This window comes from Malaclemys terrapin, chromosome 6, assembly GCF_027887155.1.
Source record: "Malaclemys terrapin pileata isolate rMalTer1 chromosome 6, rMalTer1.hap1, whole genome shotgun sequence".
Classification (NCBI taxonomy): Eukaryota; Metazoa; Chordata; order Testudines; family Emydidae; genus Malaclemys; species Malaclemys terrapin.
The window spans coordinates 88,775,818-88,801,945 of record NC_071510.1 but is presented as its reverse complement, the minus strand read 5'-3'; the positions used below and the strand labels follow the sequence as shown (position 1 = coordinate 88,801,945).

The 26,128-nt window shown below is 40.7% G+C and overlaps 1 protein-coding gene across 2 annotated transcripts in view; it reads right to left on the bottom strand.

Moving 5' to 3' along the window:
• Positions 1–26,128, bottom strand: part of PDE8B (phosphodiesterase 8B) — a 159,775-nt gene that overhangs the window by 16,114 nt on the left and 117,533 nt on the right. For both annotated transcript variants that reach the window (XM_054031931.1, XM_054031930.1), the window contains exons 9-19: positions 24,792–24,880; positions 23,906–23,966; positions 15,977–16,028; positions 11,025–11,102; positions 9,070–9,146; positions 8,180–8,344; positions 7,071–7,116; positions 6,489–6,624; positions 3,346–3,544; positions 1,979–2,196; positions 913–1,048 (exon numbers count right to left, since the gene is read on the bottom strand). In XM_054031931.1, the coding sequence (XP_053887906.1) occupies positions 913–1,048; positions 1,979–2,196; positions 3,346–3,544; positions 6,489–6,624; positions 7,071–7,116; positions 8,180–8,344; positions 9,070–9,146; positions 11,025–11,102; positions 15,977–16,028; positions 23,906–23,966; positions 24,792–24,880 (1,257 nt within the window). The remainder of the gene's footprint in view (positions 1–912; positions 1,049–1,978; positions 2,197–3,345; positions 3,545–6,488; positions 6,625–7,070; positions 7,117–8,179; positions 8,345–9,069; positions 9,147–11,024; positions 11,103–15,976; positions 16,029–23,905; positions 23,967–24,791; positions 24,881–26,128) is intronic.

Genomic DNA, 26,128 nt, shown 5'->3' with positions numbered 1-26,128 from the left:
TGCTGATTCTGCTCAGCATGTAGAATTTTGCATGCACATATGGATATGTTGGAAGTTGGATATGAGTCAACAGTTGTCAAGAAGGCTAATGGCATATTGGGCTGCATTAGTAGGAGCATTGCCAGCAGATTGAGGGAAGTGATTATTCCCCTCTATTCGGCACTGGTGAGGCCACATCTGGAGTAGTGTGTCCAGTTTTGAGTCCCCCCACTACAGAAAGGATGTGGACAAATTGGAGAGAGTCCAGCGGAGGGCAACAAAAATGATTAGGAGGCTGGGGCACATGACTTATAAGGAAAGGCTGAGGGAACTGGGCTTATTTAGTCTGCAGAAGAGAAGAGTGAGGGGGGATTTGATAGCAGCCTTCAACTACCTGAAGGGAAGTTCCAAAGAGGATGGAGCTAGGCTGTTCTCAGTGGTGGCAGATTACCAAACAAGGAGCAATGGTCTCAAGTTGCAGTGGGGGAGGTCTAGGTTGGATATTAGGAAAAACTATTTCACTAGGAGGGTGGTGAAGCACTGGAATGGGTTACCTAGGGAGGTGGTGAAATCTCCATCCTTAGAGGTTTTTAAGGCCCATCTTGACAAAGCCCTGGCTGGGATGATTTAGTTGGGGTTGGTCCTGCTTTGAGCAGGAGGTTGAACTAGATGACCTCCTGAGGCCTCTTCCAACCCTAATCTTCTATGAAAGTATGGCCTACAAGATCAGATGATTTAAGCTCTTTGGGACAGGGCTTGGCACTATGTTTTCCTGTTTGTTCTGCATCTAGCACCATAGTGTCATGATGTTGATTGTGGCATTTGGGCATTGCCACAGTGCAAATAAATATGTCAATGAAAACAACATTTAAATGTTTGCTTGATACTTAAATAGATCAAAGTCCTTCAAAACAGCAAGCTGACTTATCTTACATTTGAGTTGGTTTCCTCAGCTGCCATAGGCTTGTTGATGCTGTTCACAAACTTGTTCACATGCTCAAAGTGCTTTGTCATCTCTGTTGCCAAAACCATGTCAATAATAGCCTGGCGCAATGTCCGATAATGGTTCCTGAAAGAGAAAAATGAAATTTACTCATGTGGGCCATTGCCAGAGTTAACTGTCTTTCTCCTGATCTCCTCACAACATTCACAAAAAGCATTTTGAGACAGAAATCAAACATAAAATGGACTAACTGGAAAGCAACTCTGGGTATGTCTATACTACCCGCTGGATCGGCGGGTAGCGATCGATCCAGCTGGGGTCGATTTATCACGTCTGGCCTAGACGTGATAAATAGACCCCCGAACGCTCTCCTGTCGACTCTGGTACTCCACCAGGGAGAGAGGCATAGGCAGAGTCGATGGGGGAGTATCAGCAGTCAACGCAGTGAAGACACCGCGGTGAGTAGATCTTATTCATGTAGCTGAAGTTGCATAACTTAGATCGATCCCTCCCCTCCCAGTGTAGATCAGGCCTCAGAACAGAGACTGTAGTTGCATTCGTGTTAGCAGGGGTTTTAGTGGCCTATTGACATTTTACATAACTTAAAACTAAATCAATAAAATTACAAATCATTCATAAGATGCCATAACCTCAAAAGGGATGTGGTAAAGGATCTGTCTGAAATAAGCAGGAACAGGAAGTCACCAGGGCACTCATAGAAATCTTTTTAAATACATACATATTCCAGAGTAATCAATACACAGAATTCAGTATTCCAGGGATAGTAACAATATATTTCCACAACCCCTCCTATTAACTTGGAGTTCTAGTCTGTTGGTTTTTTAAGTAATACCATATTCCACAAAATATGAAACATCTTTACATTTCCAAACATATCATTTGGAATGCTGACATGGGGAAGAAAGAATTTTTTTTAAAAAATTGTCTATTGTATAGTTCTAGATGTGATCAAGGCTTTTCTGCAAATTTTCTATATTAAACTAAAGTGGCATCTTCAGTTACACAAAAGGAATAAAATAAACACAGCAAGCTAACCTATCAATATTCTTGAAAATGTTGCATTTGTTGTCTTTAGCTGTGAGCTGGAACGCCAGTGCTGTATGGTGACTTTCCAATACAGCAGTGTCATTATAAATTACAGCTAATTCACTTCCTGCATTGCACAGGAAAGAGTTGGTCCGTCCTGGGTGATCCACATCATGAATCGTGGCAGCTATTAATGCAGCCACCTCATCTAAATGGTCGAGGTTTCCCTGCAAGAAAGAGTAAAACTACCATTATTCATCACGTAGTAAGTAATCACAATAAAATCTTTAAAATATCACTAGGTAAATATCGGAATTCAAATGTAAGCTCTTCAGAACAGAGGCCTTCTCTCCATGCGTGAGCTTCCCACTCACTGAGTGCCAAGAGTACCCTCTCCCCATCTCAAAACCACTTCTTCCATGCAGCTTTTCTATTGGGTCTTCATCCCAGCGATCTCTCTGCACCTTCTTCTGTTGGAGCTGTTGTGCCATGTAGCATGTCTGTCTGCGACGGTAAGCACCTTGCGGCAGGATTTCTATTTTGTGTTTTGCATAGCACCGTGCATAGACCAAAATACTCATGTTCTACAATTTCCATCGAAGAATTAAATATCATATTTCTGCCATTGACTTAAGTAAACTGAGATGTAGCAATCCCATTTAAAAATTTAATTTCTGCATCCATCTTTCAGTTGATTTTGACCATATGACTACAATATATTTTGGGGTAAGGAAACCAGATAACCAAATACTAACTTTTTCCTTTTGCTAGAAAAATGGCTGAAGATGCCATTTTTCAAAGGGTAAACACAGATTGTTTGATAAGTGCTTCAGCTACATTTCTGTGAATAAAGAAATGTTTCTAGAAGCAAGGGATTGACAAGGTCATTCACACTAGAAGCCTTATAGCATTCAATTTCCTAAAATAACCCTGGAGAAAAAATAATGCCATTACCACTCCTGATCAGTATTCTCTTTGTGTGAACCTAGGTTTATCGCGTATATCTTCGCGTATATCTCTTGACACCCTCCCCAGCAAAATTTTGAAGAGATTACAGCTGTTGCTAATGAAGGGTGTGATCCTGCAACGCCTATTTGTTTAATTTCCTTATTCACGTTAATAGTCCTATGGACTTCAGAGAAATTACTTGTGTCAGCAAAGACTGCAGGTTCAAAGGCTAGAGCAGACATGGGAAGCTAGGAGCATTATCTACTGGTTGCAAAGATGCCCAGCTCTACTGTGTGACTGTCAAGTAACAAATGTTATTTATAACACGAGGCTGTATGGACACATCTGTTAATGAACAAATAATCTGATTAGTCCTAAAGTGTGTTTATTCACGGGTCAAAGTAAAGAATTCACAATGGAAGTTATACCTTAACTCTCTCCTTTCCGAGAAAGAATGCAGTAGCATGTAAAACATCTGCTGCGTGTGTGGAGTTGTGGTACGAGTTGGTGGAGTGGTAGTTGGCTTCAATCACCTGGAACCAGGCTCGTAGTGTTGCTTCTGAACAGTTTAAAAATTCACAGACCCCAAACCGGGCAAAAACTTTTAAACCCAAATAAACTAATGGTCTGGAAAACAAGTAAGGAGACAAGAATTATGGAAATGTAGCAAAGTAGAAAAAACATACACGTGCATGCAAACAAATTAACAATTTCTATTGTGCATCATGTCTCCTGTTGGGCACCTTCCCATTTTTTTAAAGCAAGTGTAAATAGAGACCATTTAGTTTATCACATGATGATGATTCTTTAAGGCTCTGGTCAACCAGCAGTTAGTTTACTACCCATTCGGTCACTCTTTCAGACTTAATTTAACCTGCTATGAAAAGCATCACAGAGCAAACAGTGTTGTCAACTCTTGTGATTTTATTGGGAGTCTCACGGTGTTTTTCTTAAAACCCCAGCCCCTGGTGTCCTCTGATTACGTGACAATCTCAGCTTTCATTAAAAAAAAAAAAAAAAAAAAGAGTCTAATCCTTATGGCCTTTGAGAAGAAACTTGAAAACATGACCCAAGTGTATCCTAACAGCTCATAACCCAGTGGCAAATAAAAAGAACCCTGCTATTTTTTTTTTTAAATCTCATTATTTTTGGGGATCTGACTCATGGTTTTTAAATGCCTGAGGTTGGCAATACTGTTTATCAACACTGATCTGAACAGCATGGAGCCTAAAGCCACTCCTTCCCTATAGAGATGATGGACCATACTGATGAGATATCCAATGCATAAATTGTGCCTGCTTTGGGAGGACAGGACCACTTTTGGGGAGAGGAGCATGGAAGCCCCATACAGTGCTCAGCTTCTGAATTACTGTATTGATGCAGGACCAACTATAAGGCTCTTTAATCTAGTGGATAAAGGCATAGCAGAAACCAATTATGAGATGTTAAAGCCTGGCAAACACAAATTAGAAATAAGGCACACACTGTTAACTGTGAGGGTGATTAACCACTGGAACAAACTACCAAGGGAAGTGGTGGATTCTTCATCTCTTGAGGTCTTCAAATCAAGACTGGATGCCTATTGTAATAACTGGGGCCTGACCTTCCTACCCAAAGCATAAGCCTAACTGTGGGAATGTGGATAACATTTTATAGAATGTCACAATAGTTTAACAACAAACGTTGATGGGAAAAGGAATGAAAAGGAGACACACTGAATTAATCCAAACAAAGAGGCCTACTGATATAACTCAAGGACTGTGCTGAATTAAGTCTCATGAACAAGAGAAGTGTGGGACCAGAAACCAATGGACCAAACTTGGTGTTGAAAATCAGGCTGAACTGGTGGACAAGGGCTATTTCACCCATCATCACTTCCTTTTGGGGTCCTTAAAATAAAAGTAGCTGGCTGTCTGGGAGGCAGAAATACAGGAAGGAAGGAGCTCAACCATCATAGCTGGCACCCTCACTATCTCCTGAGACCCACTGTGACACCATAGGGCCTTTGTCATCCTGATCTTGAGAAGTGACCTGATCAGCCAGAAAGAAGGAGCTAGGGACATGCTGTTCAGGATCTAACTACCCAGTGGCTAGATCCTGAACACCATATGGGGTGTGAGACTTTGATTCCTGCCCCCTCCCCCACTGTGTCCTTTTCCTTCAGCACCTTTTTTCTTCTCTTTTCTATCCCTCTCCTTTTGCCTTCTGCTTAATAAGAGAGTCTGAACTAGCTGGCTAAAACTGTATATTTTGCAGCATTGCTGTAAGCCTGTGACCAGAGAGGCAGCTAAAAGCAATGTTCTAACCAGCCCACCACCACTACCAGCTTGCCAGGTCATCACGGGGCTAATGAGACCATGTGCTTTGACTGTGTTTCTCCAGCAGCAATGCTGCAAGTGACAGTCAGCACCAGAGACAGAAGCTACATTTTCTTCCTGTGCTGTTCTTTTCCCTCTTGTGTGTATTTGTCTTGTTTTATCTTCTAGGAAACAGGATCAGACTTCAACAGCAACAGGAGCTCATCTTCACTAACTTTCTCCTTTTCTCCCAAAAAAGGACAGTTTTTACCATCTTTACCACCACCTAAGACACTGTCAGATGGGGGATGTGTTTCCTTCTAAAAACTCCGTACAGCTCAGGGAATGGGAATCAGGGATATGTTAAAATGAAAGACCTGCATAATAATTTACATTTGAAATGCTTTAACAGGTTTTTCCTTCTTTTTCTGTAATGAAAGATTAAAAAGCTGTTTAATGGTGTGTTTTCACATGGGACTAAGCAGGCTGAGGCTCTGCCCTTGAAACCCTGAGCTATGTTTAACTGTTTATTGTTGTACTTTCTGGGCCCATTTAGTCCATCAAAGTTAATACAACATGCCTTTCTGGAAGGCATCCTTTAGTGAAGCACAAATTATTCGGCTCAATAGAGGGCTAGCTGGGTAAAACTGCATGGTCTGTGTTATACAGACTAGATGATCAAATAGTCCTCTCTGGCCTTAAAATCTATTAATCTATTGGGCCCAGTACCATTCGCTCCCCTCCACCTATTTTTTTAAACCCCCAATGTAGTCCTATCCCAGAGTCTCCTCTAATGGGGGTTTGCTGTTTCCTGCAGCGCCATGAGCAGCCTTCAGATACAAAATACACCTCAAAATCCTTTGTGGAAGAGTTGGTAAAAAAGGATTCTGTGGGGGCATCTAGAAGGTAAAGGCAGCAGAGTATTCCGAACAGAATGTCTATTTGGAGAGGGAATTGGAGTAGGTAGGGGACAAGATCAATTGATGAGGAAAGAATCCTGTAGGCCTGTGGGTATTGAGATGAAGATGAGACTGACAGGGTGAGGTGTCTGTACCCTTAGCATGGACACGGATGCTTTCTGGCCAGCTGTACTTGATTTCTGAAAACAGCATATTGACCTGTTTGCAAAGTAGTACAGTGACAACACACACAACAAGGGAGGGTCTCTCTGAAAGACCTATGGCAAAATACATAGTGAAACGCACAGGGTTCCTTTGTGACATAGCTCACTTGACAGCTTCATTTATGGGTATGTATGTGGCGGCTTTCTGTACCTTTTATTTGTAACAGCCTCCAGTTCAAAAATATTAAAGTCCCAGCTTTCTTCATTATCAAGTAGCTGTGCGATACAAGGTGGTACATCGTTGACGGTAATTGGCACTGAAAGGTGACTATGGCTTTGGTTCATGTCTGTCAAAAGAGAATTTGGGAATAAATTAATTATGGATTTTTACAACTTTTTTATTTCATTTGCAGGATCCTTATTAAAAATTAATTCCTTCTGAAGACACCAAGTTAAATAACTTCAAGTACTGTAGTTTTTATACAAGTTTAGACATAAATCAAGAAGAGCAAACAAATCAAATGATAAACAAATATGACCATAAAAAGTTAATTAATATTTTTCTTTTTAATTATTTTCCAGTCTGGTTTCTACATTTCTCAGATACATGATGTTGATTACTTGAAGCTGCTTCAGTTTCAGACTAGAGACATTCTAACACTTGCTCTCAGATTACTGGGAAAACCACTTCCAAAGACAATAATTAAACTGAAAACTAGCTTGGAATTCTAAATCAATGTTTGCAGCCAATGAAACACAACACAGGCAAAAAAAGTTTAACATGGAAACTTACTCTTAGAAAATACATACTCATTTCCTGACAGTCTTCTCAAGCCATCCTGAAATAAAGATTCTATAAGTTATAGGGAACCATTATCAAGTATAAAGAATGCTTTACACGGTTTCCCCCTAGGAACTAGCCCTGAGTACCCAAAATATTGGTCATGTTTTGGTGAGTGCCTCAAGCAGCATGCTTGTTTTCAGTCTTCCAATATAGAGGTAGAAGTAACTACCAAGGGACTTAGAAGCTCCAACTCCACTTTCTTGGAGTTGAAAAGTTTGATAAAAGTGGTAACTGCTACTGCAAGATTTCCTTTTTAATGACACAGGTTTAAAAGCAGGGACACTCAGACTATTGAATACCACTGGTAGGAGGTCTCTAGAAGGGTATTCTTTGGTCAACAATGTAATGGCCTCCTCTCATCCCCTTTTCACTGATGGTTGCATGATTTTTTTAAAATTGAAATTCACAAATTTCACTTGTTTTGCATTTCAGTTATGCTATTTCCACAAGCGACCCATTCTGGGGCTCCAGACCAGCATTTGTAGGAAGAGGGTTTGAGATATTCCACTATGAAAATCCAGTGCAGGTTTGGTGTATAGGGCAGTCTGGGCATGATAAAAGGATTGAAACAAGGGCTCCTTAGCAGGTCAAAGTTCAGTTTTATAACTCTTGTGTAGTCATTAACTGTGTCAGGTGTATAATAATTCTTCAGTTTAATTGCAGTGCAGTGATTGGGTAACTCGTTCTTAAAAATTTTCAGGAACTTGGGATACTACCGATTAGGTTATCAATATATGTAGTTTCCAATGGAACTAAAGAGTTATTCACTTAAGAGTAGCAGTGTTTCCAAGCCAACTGACTGAAAAACAGCAATAGTAACAATCTTCATGCTTACTGGTGCCTCTCAGGTCAACTTCACTGGTATGGCCTAAATGCAAGGCAAGTAGGTAAAGCTGAATTGTAGGCCCTGTTCCCCCGAAGGTAAAGGCACTATAGCTGATGAATCCTCAGTCAGTCAGATGGAAGCAGGGATTCCCTTGCCCCGGTGGTGGAAGAAAGATACCCATGATGTCAGATCAGTTAGCTGATGTGTGTTTAAATTTTCTTTTCCTACTCACAGTCATCAGACCTCCAACAAGATCACTTGTGTGAGGATCTTCATCTTTGGTACCTAGCTGAGGGGAGTAAAGTTCTGTTGTCCGTAAGATTTCCAAAACTCTGTCCAAAGCCTCTGCTACCGTGACGGGGCTGTTCTCCTGGGCAGTATTGATAATGTTAATAACCTGAGGGGGTGGGAGGGAAGAGTAAAACCAGATTGTTCCCTTCATATTATTACAAAAACTTAATCCCCACAACATTTACAGTGACAGCATTCAGTATACTTCGTTATTTCACACTTCGTAGCGGTCCTATGGTCACCCCAAATACTAAGTATATTATATAAACAACCAGACTCTAGATTTTCTGAATTTGAATTCCCTCCCCTTACATTCTATTGTTTTGCTGCTTTAAACAGCAGATAGGTGAAGAGAAACCTACTGAGGAACTAAGGGGACCAGGAGCCTGAGTGAAGAGAGGTGTGAATGCCTAGCCTAGGCATCCTTATTAGAAGTTGTGTGTCTGGGCCCAAGGTATTTTATAGACAGGCTAATGGGTGGCAATGCCACCAGACTACTGAGACCCAATAAACTATGGGACTATGCAGGTCTCCAGATAAAGAATCCAGGCCAGAACTCAAACATTGTGATTGTGGAGACAAAGCTATGATTTTCTAAATGGCTCTCAATATAAAAGGAAGAGAAAACAGGGGCCACACAGATATTCTATCCCATGGCTATGATTTAGAAGGAGACCCCCAAAGAGGATATTTGTAACAAAGTAAATAAAATTGAAAGACACAATTTCTACAATCCCTTTGTTCTAAATACACCCACATATTTTTCTGCAAAGATAGTACCAAACCCTGAGTTTATGGCATACAGTAGCAGTCAGTGATACATTTTTTTACCTTTGTGATGGGTGCTTCTATTGTCATTGAGTGGATTCTCGCCATCGATGAATACCGACGATTCTGTAAGCTTGGCGCTGCATTTGCATAAAATATACAGATTTAGATTCTGACACTGCACATAACACAGAACACATTTAAATGAGAGAGCCCTATGAGTCACTGGCACATAGAGACTGTCATTGGGAATGACCTAACAAAATATACCCTTAGCTAGCCCAGGGGTTCGAAGTTGCTTAATCCCCTGCACATGAGGGTCCAGCTGGAAGCTATCAGCAGTCATAGCACCATCACTGCAGCGGATTCAGTTGAACATACTCGTTCATAAGCTGAATTTTTTAGTAAAAAAGGGAAGCACCAGAGAAGAGGGTCGCCTTATGAACAGGTATAGAGAGGGAGAGGTGGGACACAGCCCCTCCACCCAACAGAGGGAGCAAGGAGAGGCAGCACAGTCAGCAGAGCCAGAAGGGAAGAGGCCGGGCCAGAGTCTCTCTCCTGGCCACGCTGCTCTCCCCCCAGCCTCCGAAGCAGCTGCAGCTCCGGGGCTGGCAGGCTGCAGCCGTGCCGCTTGGCCCTGTCCCCCAGAGCAGGCTGTGGTCACGCCGCCTGGCTGCCGGAGCACGCTGCAGCCGGACCACCCAGCCCAGCCCGCTGGAACACACTGTGGCCGTGCCGCCTGGTCTGGCCCGCCGGAGTAGGCTGCGGCCGTGCCGCCCAGCCTGCCAGAGCAGCTCCAGCCAGGCCAGAGACATCCTCCCCCGGCCTTCCCCAGATAAGGTGGAAAGGGATGGGATGGGGAGAGTGTGGGGGTCCCGGGTTAGGGGTGGGGTCATGTGGGGGGTGGTCACAGGGGTTACTCCCCTGACCCCCAGCTTCTCCCCCCCCAAAAACATTTCCCCACCAGTTGCTGTCCCGGCCCATCAGGGTAAGCAGCTGGTGCGCCAGGACACTTCGTTTACTTACGTTTACCTCCGTGCCTACCGACGCTCGAGATAAAAACAAGCCCGCCAGCGGCTTATCCTGATGGGCCGGGAGCCAAAGTTTGCCAACCCCTGAATTATAGGGTCAGCTTATGAACAGTTCATAAACATTTTCCATATTTACTTATCCATCTTGGGGGGGTCGGCTTATAAATAAACCGGCTTATGATCGAGTATATACGGTATATTGGTGCCTATTATTAGGGGCTTGTCTACATGGGAATACTCAGGAAAATTAATCTGAGTTAACTGAAGCTGCAAATTTTAATGAATTAGTTAAAACCACATTAAATCCCTGTGTGGACACTCTCCTTCAGAATTAAAATAGCCTTAATTCAGTTTAGCTTTTCTTTCAACTCTCCCTTTGTTTGTTTCACACCCTGAACCCTCAGACTCTGCCTGACCACAACCAGGCTCTTAGATCTCTGCAAACTAGGATTGCTTGTAACTGTGTGCAAATGAGCAGAAATGGCAAAAGAAGCCTCTAGCATCACCATCCTCGCATCCCATCACAGCAGCCAGCCACAAATGGGATAAGGAGAGAGTCTTAGCCAGTAGCAGTACAGGCCCCCACCCCCGCCCCCGCATTGGCCAGTGAAGCTGAACAAGCATAGGAGGAGCACAAGCTGCATCCTTTCAAAGGGGGCACTCCATCATGCATTCTTCCAGAACCCTCCTTCCCCTGCTGCAGCACAGCCACGCCTCACCTTCATGCAGGCTGTACATGATCATGTATCATACTGCAAAGTTAGTGTCTACTGCTGTTTTGGGAAGTACCTCACAATTCAACATAAATGGATAACAAAAACATTGGAAGAAATGTCAAAGGTCACTTGTGTGTCTCTCCATCAGTAGCTCAGAAGAATGCTATTGCTGTTCAGTGCATCTGTCCTGTTTAACTCCATATTTTGATTGCTCAGGTCACTTGCTTTCTATATTTCTAACTGTATTCTTTTTGGATTTCTATTTTCTTACCATCGCTGCTTCGAGATGTTATTGATTTGACATCAATTGATTCTTTCCTCCTGTTCTTGTATCTGAAGGAGTGGGATTCTAGAAATACAAAATGAAAACTTTAAAATGACAACAATAATAAATACACTGCTCTTCTACTGCCCCTTCCATCTTAAAATCCCAAAGCTCGTTATCTTCACAGCCCCCTGTGAGGTAGGAAGATATTGCTAGCTCCATTATACAGATAAATGGATGCAGAGACCGATTAAGGCCAGATTTTTAAAAGATATTTAGGCACCTAAAGATGCAGAGAGGTGCCTAGTGGGATTTTCAAAATTGCCCAGGGGCTAGGTTTATAAAATAATTGAAATCAATGGGAGTTCGGTTTAAATACTTTTAAAATCTTGCTCAGGGCAACTAATACCCATTGAAATCAATTGGAGTTAGGTTCTTATGCAATTTTGAAAATCCCACTAAGTGTCAATCTGGTTCTTTAGGTGCCTAAATACCTTTGAAATCTGGCCCTTAGTAACTTGCCCAAGATCACCCAGGAAGTTGCTGCACACAAAAGACAAACTACTTGGTCTCCTGACTCCCAGTTCTGTTCTTTAACCAGAAGACTGTCCTGCTTCTCCACACGGAACTGAGCTGGACATTTTTTTGTTTCATTGAGTATTTATATTAAAAAAGAGTTACAGTGATTAAAAACAATCAAGTCAATTGCTGCCAAGCAATTGGCAACAAACCAAACCATCATTCCTGACATTGACAAGAGAGAAAATTACCAACTATCAGACCAAGAAATAGTCAGATAAAACAGATGCACTTTACTGCCTCATGATAATCTCAAAAGGGTAATCTGGTAAAATTCTTGATTTTTTTTTCAGATACATAGCCACAGTTGACCTTACACTGTAAAATAATTTCCATCTATCTATCTATACATATTTCTAAAATGCCCATCATAGTAGTATCGAACGTGCCAGTCAGTCACAGATCACAGAGAACTGTTCATAAAGGATAATCATAATTTAAAGGATTAGCACCATCATTAAATTGATATTTATTAACTTAATGTGATGCTGGAGGTATGCATCTAATGTGAACATACAATAGTATAAAGATATAATATTATAATGTACACAGTACTATTGGTTGGAAGCTTAATGGTATATGATTTTACTAAAATGTCTTAGAATTTAAAATAATGTAAACTATAAATATTGTAAAGGGACTAAAATTGATCAAAAGTTTGTCTTAAGAATGCTCATTAGATGTTGTGATTCAGTGGCACTAAAAAGTTAGGTCAACCCAACTATGTCCCTCAGAGGTGTGAAAAATCTACATCCCTAAGTGACACAGTTAAGATGACTTCACCCCGATGTAGACAGCACTAGGTTGATGAAAGCATTCTTTCATTAACCTAGCTACTGCATCTCGGGAGGTGGATTACCTATGCCAACAGGAGAACCTCTCCCGTTGGCGTAGGTAGTGTCTTCACTGTGTCATCTCTGCTACTGTAGCATATCAAGTGTAGACAAGCCCTGAGAGTAGCTTTTTCCCCATTAGAGGTCCAGGGTTACTTTAAAATCCCAAAATTTCCTGTACAAGAAGGTGACAGGGTTTTATCTTATTCCACACAGTGGTGAAAGTTTGAAAGCCACTTTCCTGAATTTACTGAGTTGCATTAAGGGATCAAGATCCCAGCTCCTTTGTTACATTCTTGCTACTGGTTGTGATTACTGCTACTGATTGGGTTATTACACCTACAAATTGTGCATGCAGCTATACTATCATCCCTTCTCCCCACCTGTTTGTTCGCCCACCTGCTAAGTCTTGTCTTTAGGTCCCAATCCTGCATGGACTTATGCAAGTGCTTATCTTTAAACATCTGAGTAATCCTATTGACTTCAGCAGGACGACACACATGCTTCAGCTCAAGCATGTATCCAACAACCCTGTGCAGGACTGGGGCCTTAGACTGTAAACTCAACTGAGGCAGGGACCGCCATTTACTATATGTTTGTACAATGCCTAGTACAATGGGGTCCTGGCCTGGCTGAGGCCTTCAGGTTCTAACAAAATATAAATAAATAATCAAATAATGGTCAAATTCATCACTGGTGTTAGCAGGAGCAACTAGCAAACTCAGTGGCGTTGAGACTGCTTAGCTAGTGATGTATTTGGGCCTATGTTGTATTCTGACCAAATGCATATAACCCAACCACCACCGTGGGGAGGCAGGGGCAAGGGGGGATTCTGAGACTGAATGGCTACAAAAACCCCACACTTTTTAAAAAACAGAGCGAAACCAGGCACTCTACACTTACCCACACTGAACTAAAGTCTTTGCTAATAGGTTAATTCCGTATTTTAAAAGTTTGCTAAATATTAAGATGGAATATCATTAAGGTACAAATATGCGTCAAAAGTGTGATTTGTTGGCACATAACCATAAACATCCCAAAGCAAGAAATAAGAGGCAACTTAAAATAAAATCACTGCAGGGAGGTGGGTGAGTTTGAAGCACTAGTCTCGCTTTCTAGAAGAGCGAAGTAGGTGCTCACATGAAGAGAGCAAGATGACCCTCGTTGAGGTCACAAGAACCTCAGCAGAGACTGCTGTGTGGTGAAGTCCTGGGGTGGAATAAGTAATGATGTTACAGGTCCAAATTGAGATGCAATGGCAATTTTGGTGGAGGAAGACTGCCCAGCATTGGCCTTTAGCGAACCATCAATGTCTTGTTTGCATGAGCAGATACAGTACATAAAGAAGATTTTATACAAAGGCAACAACTTTAATAGAAAACTTCTGTTGAACATTGAGATGAAGATTTATTTATGACTTGGTGATTAGAAGGTCTCCTACTGTAGATACATTTTCAATGAATCATGACAACATCAAGATTTTCTATTTTCATTGCACTCCATAATAACCAACATGACTTCATGCAGTGTGCCTTCCTGTTCTCACTGAACTCTGTCACATTGAGAGGGTGGAATCAAAATGCATCATAGAAGCTGTAAAATATACAAGTAAGCAGTAACATTGTGACCATTTCAGCATTCTGCAATTTGAATCACAGGTATTCCCATCTTCCCCTGTTCCCAGATTCTATAGCCAGTAAAGGAAAGGTGGAAAAGAAGGATGCCATTTATTATAAGAACATAGTGTTAGGAGCAAATAGCATAACACAACATGAATCATTTTTTATGGCAGTGATTGTAATAGGAACAGGAAATTGCACACAGTTTTACTACTATTACTATCTTACACCATAAAGATCTCAGTGTTTTACAAATATTAATAGACATCCTTAAAAGGTAGGTAAGGGATCACTTCAACCACTACTGGAAAACAGTGACCCTCTAAATGAAACACAGGAGCTATTTAACAGTGCACAGCAACACTACACCATGATTTGGGGCAGGAAAGGTTTAGATACTACACCCAAAAACTCTGATGATGGGGGAAGGATAAGAACCTGAGAAAGTCAAACAGAAAAAGGAAGAAAGCTGTATCTGTTTAAAATGGCAGATCATTTAGATCAATAAAAGAGGACAACCCTAAAAACTGCTCTTGTGCCCCTTCCTCCTCAGATAAAGTACTTTTATTACCTAACAGTGCATATTTTCTGAAAAAGTGAATGTCTTAGCTTTATTTCCTTCTCCCACTTCCCCTGGATACTGGGATACATAGAATAACTTCTGTGACAAACTTTTGGCTGAGAACTTGAACATGATGACTTTCTGCAAGGAGAGTATATGTACAGAATCAGAATCTTAGGACTGGAAGAGACCTCAAGAGGTTGTCTAGTCCAGTCCCCATCACTCAAGGCAGAACTAAATATTACCTAGAACATCCCTGTCTTACCTGCTCTTGAAAATCTCCAACAATGGAGATTCCACAACCTCCCTAGGCAATTTATTCTAGTGCTTAACCACCCTGACAGTTAGGAAGTTTTTCCTAATGTCCAACCGAAACCTCCCTTGCTGCAATTTAAGCCCATTTTTCTTGTCCTATCCTCAGAGGTTAACAAGAACAGTTCTTCTCCCTCATCCTTGTAACAAACTTTTATGTATGTAACTTATTTACATGGAAATTACAAGTAACTGCATAATGAATGCATCTTACATTTCATTCACTAGTAAATTTTAACTGTCCTTAAATGATATAAAGGAAAGTTGAAAAATAATTAAAATGAATACAATTTGTCTTGTAACCAAACATGACATGGGGTAGAAAACCTAAGAAATGCAAGCAAAGGAACCAATGTCAGATTAGGAATTAGAAAGCAGGAATTCCCAACTTTCAGTCCTGTATTCAACAACATCTCATTCTCAACACCAAGAACACACCAGAACTGGTTCTTTAGAGAAGAGTCAGCCATACATAGACAAGTTTTAGTGACCCATGTGTTTTTCTTCCAGCCCTTTAATGGTCCTAACTTGGAAGTAGGGTGACCAGACAGCAAATGTGAAAAATCGGGACAGGGGTGGGGGATAATAGGTACCTATATAAGAAAAAGACCCCAAAATTGGGACTATCCCTATAAAATCGGGACATCTGGTCACCCTACTTGGAAGGCATTAGCCCAAATCCTCCATTGGCATAAATCAGTACAGCACCTTTCAGTTCAGGCAGTGGATCTATGCCAATTTATACCAGCTAAAGATCTAACCCACTATTAAATACAACTACAACCGTTGTATTTTAACTCTGAGCACTGGCTAAGTGCTCTATGCCATAAAATAAAGGTGGGGACTATTATTCAAAACTTGTTTATAAGTGATACACGTTGTTTATCAGTACATTGCCAGTTGGCCTCAGTCAGTCATGGGCCAGCCCTTCTGATGGGGTACCCCATTGGACTGAACAGAATGGAGTTACACTGATTTACCCTAGCAAATAATCTGGCCTCATTGTTTTTTTTAAATGAAGAAGCATATATAGATAAATGATCATATTCTAACCTGCCTGTGAATTGTCTCCTGCATACTTCTCATCACGATGAATCTTGTAGAGCTGAAGTGGTACCAAAAGTAAAATATGTAAAAAGAAAACATTTAAAAGGGTTACATTCAATATGATCCTCAACAAACACTGTCTGTTCAATTATTTGCAAAAATTCTTTTAAAAAAGATTCCATAGATATAATTGCATTCTAAGAAGAAAGAGCAACAATGTGAGTGGCAACAAGCACGTGGCATAGGAAATTACAGATACTGTTGTGGTTTTATGCATTATGAGTACTTCTCTGTTTGATGCCTATGACTGTAAGGGAGCAGACATTCATTTTTAATTGTGTTTTCCTAAGTCAGTCACCCTGAAATATTGACTTCCCTCAATAAAAAGTAAAAAAATATCAGGTACTTTTTGCCTACTCTACCGTAATTTAAAAACCGCTTTCCTGGTACTGTGTAAACCAATTTTGCAAGTACTTTTTCAAGGACCAGTGATGCACTGGCTTGGTGAAAAATCTCTTGGGTGGGGAAATTACCTGATTCTGATGAAGTTTACTGCATGTTCCTGGATAATGTTTAATCATCCTTGTTGATCATAAGATTACTAAGGTCTTTTTTTGCCACTGGAGTGCACCAGATTGCTCCACTCCGTATTTAAAATATTTCTCTTCTTGGGCAAGATATCATCACCCCCTTACTAAGTTTTCACATAAACACCAGATTTCAAATTACACAAATTGAACACTACTCTGTATTATCAATATGCTCTGTATGTTTCCAGGAATAAAGTATATACTTCTCAGGCAGAACAGACTTAACAGAATGTAATTGCCACATCATGTTGCCTCATTCTCTGGTTATGGTTTTTAGAAAGTATTTTTGTTGAAGTGGGATAACAAGTGAACAGATCGCTCAGTCCCACAACCCTCCTCTCTACAGGCACCCTTATTTATGTGTTGCCAATCAAACACTAAAGGGGAAAGTTTGCTGAAGCCCCTTGTTAAAATAATAGTTGGACATTGTATTTTACTCTAGTCACACTAGTAGTAGAGCTGGGTGAAGTGGTCCGTCCAAAACATTTTTTGCCCAAAAATACAGATTCAGGTTAACTGAAACATTGTGTGAATTCACCAAAATTTTTGGTGACCCACCCTAACACCCCTCAATTTTTTTTTAAAGTAAGTATCAAAACATGTCAATGTTTTCAAAATGAAACATTTTGATGTTTCGATTAGAAACTACTATAAATTTTGAATTTTACTGTAATTTTAAAAAGATTAAACTCAAAACCAAAACATCTTGTTTGACCCAAAACAAATTCACCAAGTACCACTTTTTTGGTTCAGCCAGCAAACCAAAAAAAAAAAAAAAAAAAAATCGGTTATTCACAGAACTCTAACTAGGAGCTCAGTTTTGCCACCCTTGCTCATGGTGATTAGTACCCTACTCTGATCACACTCCTCATCCATCCTATGCCCATGCATTAGGTTCTGCAGGAGCATGAAGTTTATGGTAGTGAGTTGGTAAATCACCTGACTTGCTACCACTAAGTTACAGGGAATCATGTGGGGCTGCACCAAGCCCCGAGCAGCCTGCATACTGTGTCTGACATAGCACGCTGCAATAAACAAATGAAGGAGGAGTCACCAAAGAAAGCAATGGGGTATGCAAATGGACATTGCACATTCCCTAGGTCAGCAGAGGCTAGTAGCATGTACATCCCAAGTGTTTTAACCTGTGTCGTCCACACAGCTGCAGCAGTTTGCCCTGCCAACTGCATTCAACCAAGGAATGTGGCAGCTCACACCGGACACAAATGGTCAGCTAACCCTCAGTATCCTTTTGGGAAAGAATTGGTGAGCCCAAGGACAGTGCTAGAGCATCCCCAGCCACACTGAGGAGACCGGGCCGCTCAAGGCTTCACAATGCAAGTGAAGGCAGACTTTTCCAAGGACTTCTAGGATCACTGTAGGCCCCTCTGGGTTGTAATGTCAAACCTGTCCCTTTTACATCCCCAGGGGGGTGCAGTAGAAGCCATCCCCATGCCTTATGCCCACAAAATGTACTGCAAGGGCATGACATAGCTTACACCATTATAGGAGTAGCCTGCGCCGTCACCTGGGCTCCACATGGCCTGCCTCATAGCCCTCTGCAAGCAGTCCCATCAACAGGACTACTTACGTAGTAAGATACGACTCTCTGAGGGTGCAGGTGGCAGCACTGGGCCCCAAATGAGGGATAGAGCCTGCTTAATCGTTCACATCCACCATGCTGAAAAGAAGGGGCAGGGGAGAAGAGGCAGAAACAGCTACAAGGAGCTAACTATTTCACAGTGGTTATTCAGCATGAATAATGCCAGAAGGGTTACAATAGCCTAAACAGAATATCCTTGGATCAAAGAATGTTTTGCTGGGTTAGATCTTTGTTATGGCCTAAAGCAATATGCCAGGGCAAAGTTTTGTGTGAAATGATGCCACGTCAAATGTTGTATCAGTGAAAGCATGTGAGATACTTAACTATCAAATGCTTTTCACAAAAATTTCTGCTGGGGCAAGGAGGCTTTTTTTGGGGGGGGAGGGGCTAAAAATAATTAAAGGAGTTTCTACAAGCTTTACTGCAATGTCGAGGTGATGTTTACCATGCACATCCCACTGCTAGTGTGTGCAAAAACAGCTGCTGTGGGCTCAAACTGAAAGTTCTCTGGGGAATAGTTTGAACCCTTAGGGAATCAAATTCCTAGACTATACGGACAAAGGTGAGCATTGTGATAATCTAATCTGATCACCTGCATAACACAGGCCATAGGATTTGGGTGAATTCATTCCTATTTGAACTAGAGTACACCTTTCAGAAAAACAGCCAATCTTGATTTTAAAGTGTCTAGTGATGAAGACTCCACCACAACCCTTGGTTAATTGTTCCACTGATTAATTACCCTGACTTAAAAACGTGCACCTTATTTCTAGTTTGAATTTGTCCAGCTTCAACTTCCAGCCACTGGATTGTGTTATACCTTTGTCTGCAAAGGCAAAGGCTCTTCAATTATAAAATTTGTTTCCCATACAAATATTTATACATTGCAATCAAGTCATCCCTTAACCATCTCTTCTGTCTTTACCGCACAACTGCGGGGGACACCTCAGTGGTCACCCTGTTTAATAGGAAGCCTCCATCCACTATTGCTGTCAGTGCCCAAGTAAAAGATACATACTAGTTCTGAATACATTCCCCCTTCCGTCAGCCATTCTTCCCCCTGCAGGCAAGAATCCCCCCAGCTGGCCTGAAAGAACAAGGGAGATTACACATTTATGTTGAGCCAATTGGTTGCTAGGGGAGAGGCAGGTGGGAATTTGCAGGTGTGCAAACCTCAGGCTGGATACTACAAGGCCCCAATCCAACAAAGCATGTATTAAGCCTGTGCTTCTTTTTAAGCACGAGTAATGAATTCCCATTCACAAATCTTTACTTCTGGGTACAAGATTATAGTAAAGACTATAGTATAGTAAAGTTTTCTATGCACAAATCCTTCATATATTTTTTTCTATGTGACAAGTCTGGTGTACAAATACATACCTTAGAGACTACCACGTAGAAACCTATCTACAAGGACATCCCTGATGAAGTGTAACAAATGGCAAAAAACAAATTTAATTTAATTTTCACATTTTAAAAAAAGTGGACAATGCATGAGAATATAAGCAGCTGTGTGTGTCTGTGTGTAAAGTCTGAAGTGTTAAATGCAAGCAGTTTTAGGATATATTTTCACTTGGAGCTGGAGGCGTGTCACCTTCAGAACTCCTGAATCCCAGCTGGCAAGGGATTCACGGTCATGTAACAGCAACTCCTAGCAGGACTGAAACTCACTACAGCTAACATATTGCTTTCGTAGTATTTATCCATAGAGTGTTGTGTAAGATCTTAAACGAAAGCCAGGATCATGCTGGTGAATAATATTGTGTGATGTATGTAGGGATGATATTTAAGGGGCTGTGTATATGTACTGAAAATATACCTTGATACAGACTCAGGATGTGAGTCACCAGAAGAGACAGGTTTTCACTCAGACCAGGAGTGTTTGTCCATCTAGCAACTGACATGTAAATTAAGCATTGTATTATTTCACAATGGGCTAGGGTTGCCAGGTGTCCTGTTTTCAAGACTGACAATGTGCAAATGTTTAACCCTTAGCGGGAAATCTTCTAATTTATTAAATAGGAAAGATAAGCACTGATAAGTGATAGGATTGTGTTTTACGTTATATCTGTAACCATTTTTGTTTCCACTCATTATCCTTACTCACTATCTCTTAAAACGTAATCCTTGATAATAAACTTATGATTGTTTCACTATAAATATATTTGAGTTCTGATGTTATAAAGGACCCAATCCGGAGTGGTACCAGTCAAACTGTGTGTGTACTATTCCTTCAGGGACAGCTTACCTGGTAATTTCTGTGCGTCCATTGATAGGGGCTGCATACAGCAGGAACCACTCCAAGGACTTGGGGTTTGGTGTGTGCCTATCACTAGCCTGCACCGAGAGGGTGAGGTCTGTGGAGACACGGAAGTCAGTGCTTGTGCTGCCAGAGGCTGGTGGTTTCAGGGAGTTGAACCACAGCCGGCACAGACAAGACTGCTTCACACCAAGGGCAGGTGGTGGTGAGATGCCTCACAACATGGGTACCCCAGAAACGTCACAAGGTGTAAATCCCAGCACGAGGCAACATACCTGCTCTAGCTCCGATTGAGCTAGTGTGCACAAAACAGAGCGTAAATAGTGGTGCAAGCTGTGAGTGGGGCTAGCCACCCCAAGTAGGTACCCATCCAAGCTACTACGCAGAACACCATCCTTGTAATAATGTGACTAAATGCCATGACTCATATATTCCATAATTAAAGGCCTTTATTTCATCTGTGACTCTCTCAGCAATAAAAACCATTTGACATCAAGACCATGAACTATGCTTGAACTATAGACAGATTCATACATTATAGACTTATGACAACTTCAGTGGAGTTACTGCAGACTCAAACTGACAGCAAAATCCAGCCCAGTCAATTGCTGATCTTGCTTTTAGGAACAAATTGCCCTTTATGACCATAATTGGATTACAGGGATTGAACAAATGCCCCAGAAGTCCAGTGATTTATTTTTGATGTTGGGTCACTGTTCTGGCCCAAATTTTATTAACATATCCATAATCCCCCAGTCTGTCATTCCGTGTGCTATTGTACAGCTCAGCAAGTAAAAGAATGCAGGTTAATCTAGGTACCTCATCATCGGACAAAAACCTACCAACATGAGGCACACTGGTAGGGAGCACAGCACTAAAAAATAAGTGGAGATCTGCAGAGCCATGATGTCTGCATAGGACAAGATAGCTCAGTGAAGCTTGGAGGCACCACACCACACCGTGCATGTTACTGCTGTTTCAAAAGGTAGCTGCAGGAGCTTTCTCCAAGTTCCTGCTCTCATGCCTGCAAGCTAACTGAACATGCCCCGTTATCACTGGTCATACTAGGTGCAGTATATCCAAGGTTTGGAAACAACCAGTATGTGACCATATGCCTTAGCTAGCTTTAGAGAAGTGCTGATATCTTGTTTTCCATAATCTCAGCTTTCATTTTAACAAATATAAGTCTCTAGCTGTTACGGTTATGAAGAAATCTCAAAAATGCACACCTAGGGTAACCACTGCAGAGACGAGTCTGACTTAAGAACTGAGAAAATAGCGCGGAGAAGAATGAACTGCCCCATTCAGAGATGGTAGTTCACCATTAGAACTACTTACCAAGGGTCGGGGTAGATTCTCCATCATTGGAGATATTTAAGTCAAGACTGGATGTTTTTCTAAAAGATATGCTCTAGTTCAAACAGGAATTAATTCAGAGAAGTTTTATGGCCTGTGTTATACAGGAGGTCAGACCAGATGATCACAATGTACCGTCTGGCTTTAAAATCTATCAATCTCAGCATTTATTCATGTGTCCACTGAAAATTTAAATGTCAACACTGTTAACTATTTCATTCCTCATGTGAAAAAGGACAGGGTGGGTCACAGGTCTGCACAATTTTCTGTGAGTGAGGTCTTGTTTTGATGCCAATTGTGACCGGTGTTTGGATCCCAATCGAAAAGGAGTCAAGCCCAAGGAGCTTAGCAGAGACCATGGATATAGTGAAGCTCCCTGGAGAACCAGGCAACACATGATCAGACAGGGAATATCTGCACAGTGAGCGGTATCTTATTTTGTGAACTTGAATACTGTATTAATCACACATCAAAGAAGCTGTCAAACACCAAATGAAATAAACGAGCAGTGTTGTCTTCCTGAATCTGCACAATAATGTGAAAACTAGCTCTGGGAAGTATGTATGGCCCCATGTATCTCAGTGGGGTGTTAGTTCCAAAACCAAACAATTTAAATGTCAACATTAGGCTTGTCAACATTAAGGATACACCCACTTTACACTTTGGGAAAAAGAGTCACTTTACACCAGTGCAGCCCATCTACCTAGGGATTGCTGACCGGTGCCAAAAATCCCTAATGTATACAAGCCACTTGTTAATTATTTCACTCCTGATCAGTTTGCCAGAAACATCTCCTAAAATTCTAAAGCCACAATCCCAAATCTGCCTTCTCATACTTTCCTGGATGCCAAACCCCCAAACTACCCCACATCCAGCCTTCAGCTATCCCCTTGACTACTTTTACAACATACTGATGTATTTTCAATAGAAAATCCTGCACCATATTGAAAATTAAAAGTGTAGGGGCAGAAAAAATATTTTAATTTAATATTTAATTAAACAACACAGGAGACATTGTAATAATTTTATTTTTTACTTCCATTTAATTCTATGAAAGAAGATTCAATTTTAATTTTCTTGAGACTACAAATGAATTTCCAGTCTACCATACTAATGCTGAACAAACACAGAAGTTGGCCCAAAAATTCAGGTTATGCTTGTAAAAGCGTACACTGGATCTTGCTTTCCCTTTGTTTGAACCTATCTTTGCCACCAGAGGGTGCAAATCTGCAATGTCTGAATCCATTGAACAAAATCATTCCTCTCAACTTATTACAAAATAGTCTATTTTTATAAAGAGCAGTTGAATTTGTGGCCCTACACCTAAGGACAAATTCCCAGCCCCAATGAGCCTGCAATCTAAATAAAAACTCCTTTTGACATTTCCTTCAGTATCGAACAGTGCCTAATATCCTGGTACAAACAAGAGAGGTTCTTAGTTGTGAATTCAAAAGACTAGCTCTTACAGAACCACAGTTCTGTAAGAAAAGATTTTTCTATTGATCAAAGCAAGCTTTATCTAACTTCACTTGAACATAATGGCCTTAGCTTGTTTTTTTCGTAGGGCCTTTAAGCCTCCATGGGTTATGCTTTCTTTTAGGACTTGATCCTCAAACCTCAAGGGCAGACCCCCATCAGCCTTGTAGAGCCCCCAGAAGTAACATGTCAAGGGAGATGCAAAGGGGTGTCAGGGTCTGCCCATGATAATTAGCTTGAAGGCTGAGGTGGGCTTTGTTTGCAAATAACTATTCAAATATCAGAAATCAAAACCTTCATAATAGATGCTGCTGCCAGCTCTGCCTAGAATATGCTCAATGTTAATTCAGTTTTAGATCCAAGGTTTTATATACAAGGTGGTTTTATATCTACACTTTTCTGCATATTTTAACTGACTTGTGTCGATCAGGTCAATGAACAGAGAGACTGAAGATACAGAAAAACAAAAATGAACCGCACAGGATTTTGTTCAAATAAGGGTACACGGTCTTAAAAAACGCTGAAGAGTATCTGACTATCTTTTTGTTTTAGAAGTTGTCTAATATACCAGTTGTAAAGAGAAAAGTGGCAAAAGGTTAATGAAAAGGCCTGATAACACAGACATATTACACATTACAAAGGAAATACAGTACCTGTTTATTGTTTTCATTGGTACAACACAGCTTCTTGATGGACACAAAATGTCTAATTTTTCTAACAACACAAATAATTGATTGTTATTCAATTGAATGGTTAAGACAGAAGCAAAACGACATGATTCAATTAGTACACTATTGGCCCTGCTGTCTAAAGCAGAGACCTTAGTGATCATATATGAAAACCAAAAGCATAAACATAATACCAGGTGAAGAGGATTCGTTATATTTCACAGCCAAGTTCTGCCCTTGGATACTCATGTCATTAACTCCTGTGGTAGGAGCATATGCACATCTGAAGGAAGAATTTGACCCTGTGCATAATACGCTGCAATTGTGAGTACATGCAAGCATGTGTACCCAGGATGAGAGGAATAGGAAGCCTTTACTCAGACTAATGATCCCCATGAATTGTTCACACTCTGGACTTTGGAGAAGGTAATTTTAAAAGTTGTTTTTATTCTTTTCATGTAGTGTTCACCTAAACATTGGATTTTTGATACGTTTAACACATTTGGCAGTTTTCTGTATTAGTGATGTTGTTACACTTCAATATAATTGCTATTTCTCCTCTTCCCCCTTGTTTTACATGCAATTCTTTGGGCCACAATCTGTGCTGGCGTACACAACGAGCAATTGCATGGACTTCAGTGGGGCTGCAATGGATGTACATCACAGAATTTCACCCTTGATTGATCAGCTTTGATAATTTGTTAATGATTCCCTAGGCAGAACACAAAGAATAAGCAATAGCTTACTGTACATTTATCTATGTCACTCAATTACTGAGCACATTGGGGTTTCCATACCAAGCTCGCTGGGGATATAAAATAGTTTGGTTAACACACTACACAAAATAAAGTGTACCTTTTGGGTAACTTACCCTCCCTGACCAATCACAGGTGTTATCCTCACATGTTGTTGGATACTGTCTCCTGATTTTCTTCTTGCATAGTAAACCCCTTGCCATTCCTAAATCAATGTAATGAAAACAGCTTTCAAGGATATTCCAGGTCACATTTAATTAAATAATATACTACGGTTGTCGATTAATCGCACTTAACTCACACGATTAACTCAACAAAATTTATCGCAATTAATCACAGTTTTAATCACACTGTTAAACAGTAGAATACCAATTGAAATTTATTAAATATTTTTGGATGTTTTTCTACATTTTCATGTATATTATATTCTGTGTTGTAATTGAAATCAAAATGTATATTATTTTTTATTACAAATATTTGCACTGTAAAAATGATAAACAAAAGCAATAGTATTTTTCACTTCACCTCATACAAGTACTGTTGTGCAATCTTTGTCGTGAAAGCGCAGCTTACAAATGTAGATTTTTTTTGTTACATAACTGCACTCAAAAACAAAACAATGTAAAACTTTAGAACCTACAAGTCCACACAGTCCTACTTCTTGTTCAGTCAATCGCTAAGACAAACAAGTTTGTTTGCATTTACAGGAGAAAATGCTGCCCTCTTCTTATTTACAATGTCACCAGAAAGTGAGAACAGGCATTTGTATGGCACTTTTGTAGCCGTCATTGCAAGGTATTTACGTGCCAGATATGCCCCTTCATGCTTTGGCCACCATTCTGGAGGACGCGCTTCCATGCTGATGACGCTCGTTAAAAAAAATAATGCATTAATTAAATTTGTGACTGACCTTGGTGTGGGAGAATTGTATGTCCCCTGCTCTGTTTTTATCTGCATTCTACTGTATATTTCATGTTATAGCAGTCTCGGATGATGACCCAAGACATGTGTTCATTTTAAGAACATTTCAAGTTCAGATTTGACAAAATGCAAAGAAGGTACCAATGTGAGATTTCTACAAATAGCTACAGTACTTGACCCAAGGCTTAAGAAAATGAAGTGCCTTCCAAAATCTGAGAGGGATGAGGTGTGGAGCATGCTTTCAGAAGTCTTAAAAAAGCAACACTCTGACACGGAAACTACAGAACCCGAACCACCAAAAAAGAAAATCAACCTTCTGCTGGTGGCATCTGACTCAGATAATGAAAATGAACATGTGTCAGTCTGCACTGCTTTGGATTGTTATCGAGCAGAACCCGCCATCAGCATGGACGCATGTCCCCTGGAATGGTGGTTGAAGCATGAAGGGACATATAAATCTTTAGCGCATCTGGCATGTAAATATCTTGCGACGCTGGCTACAACGGTGCCATGCAAATGCCTGTTCTCACTT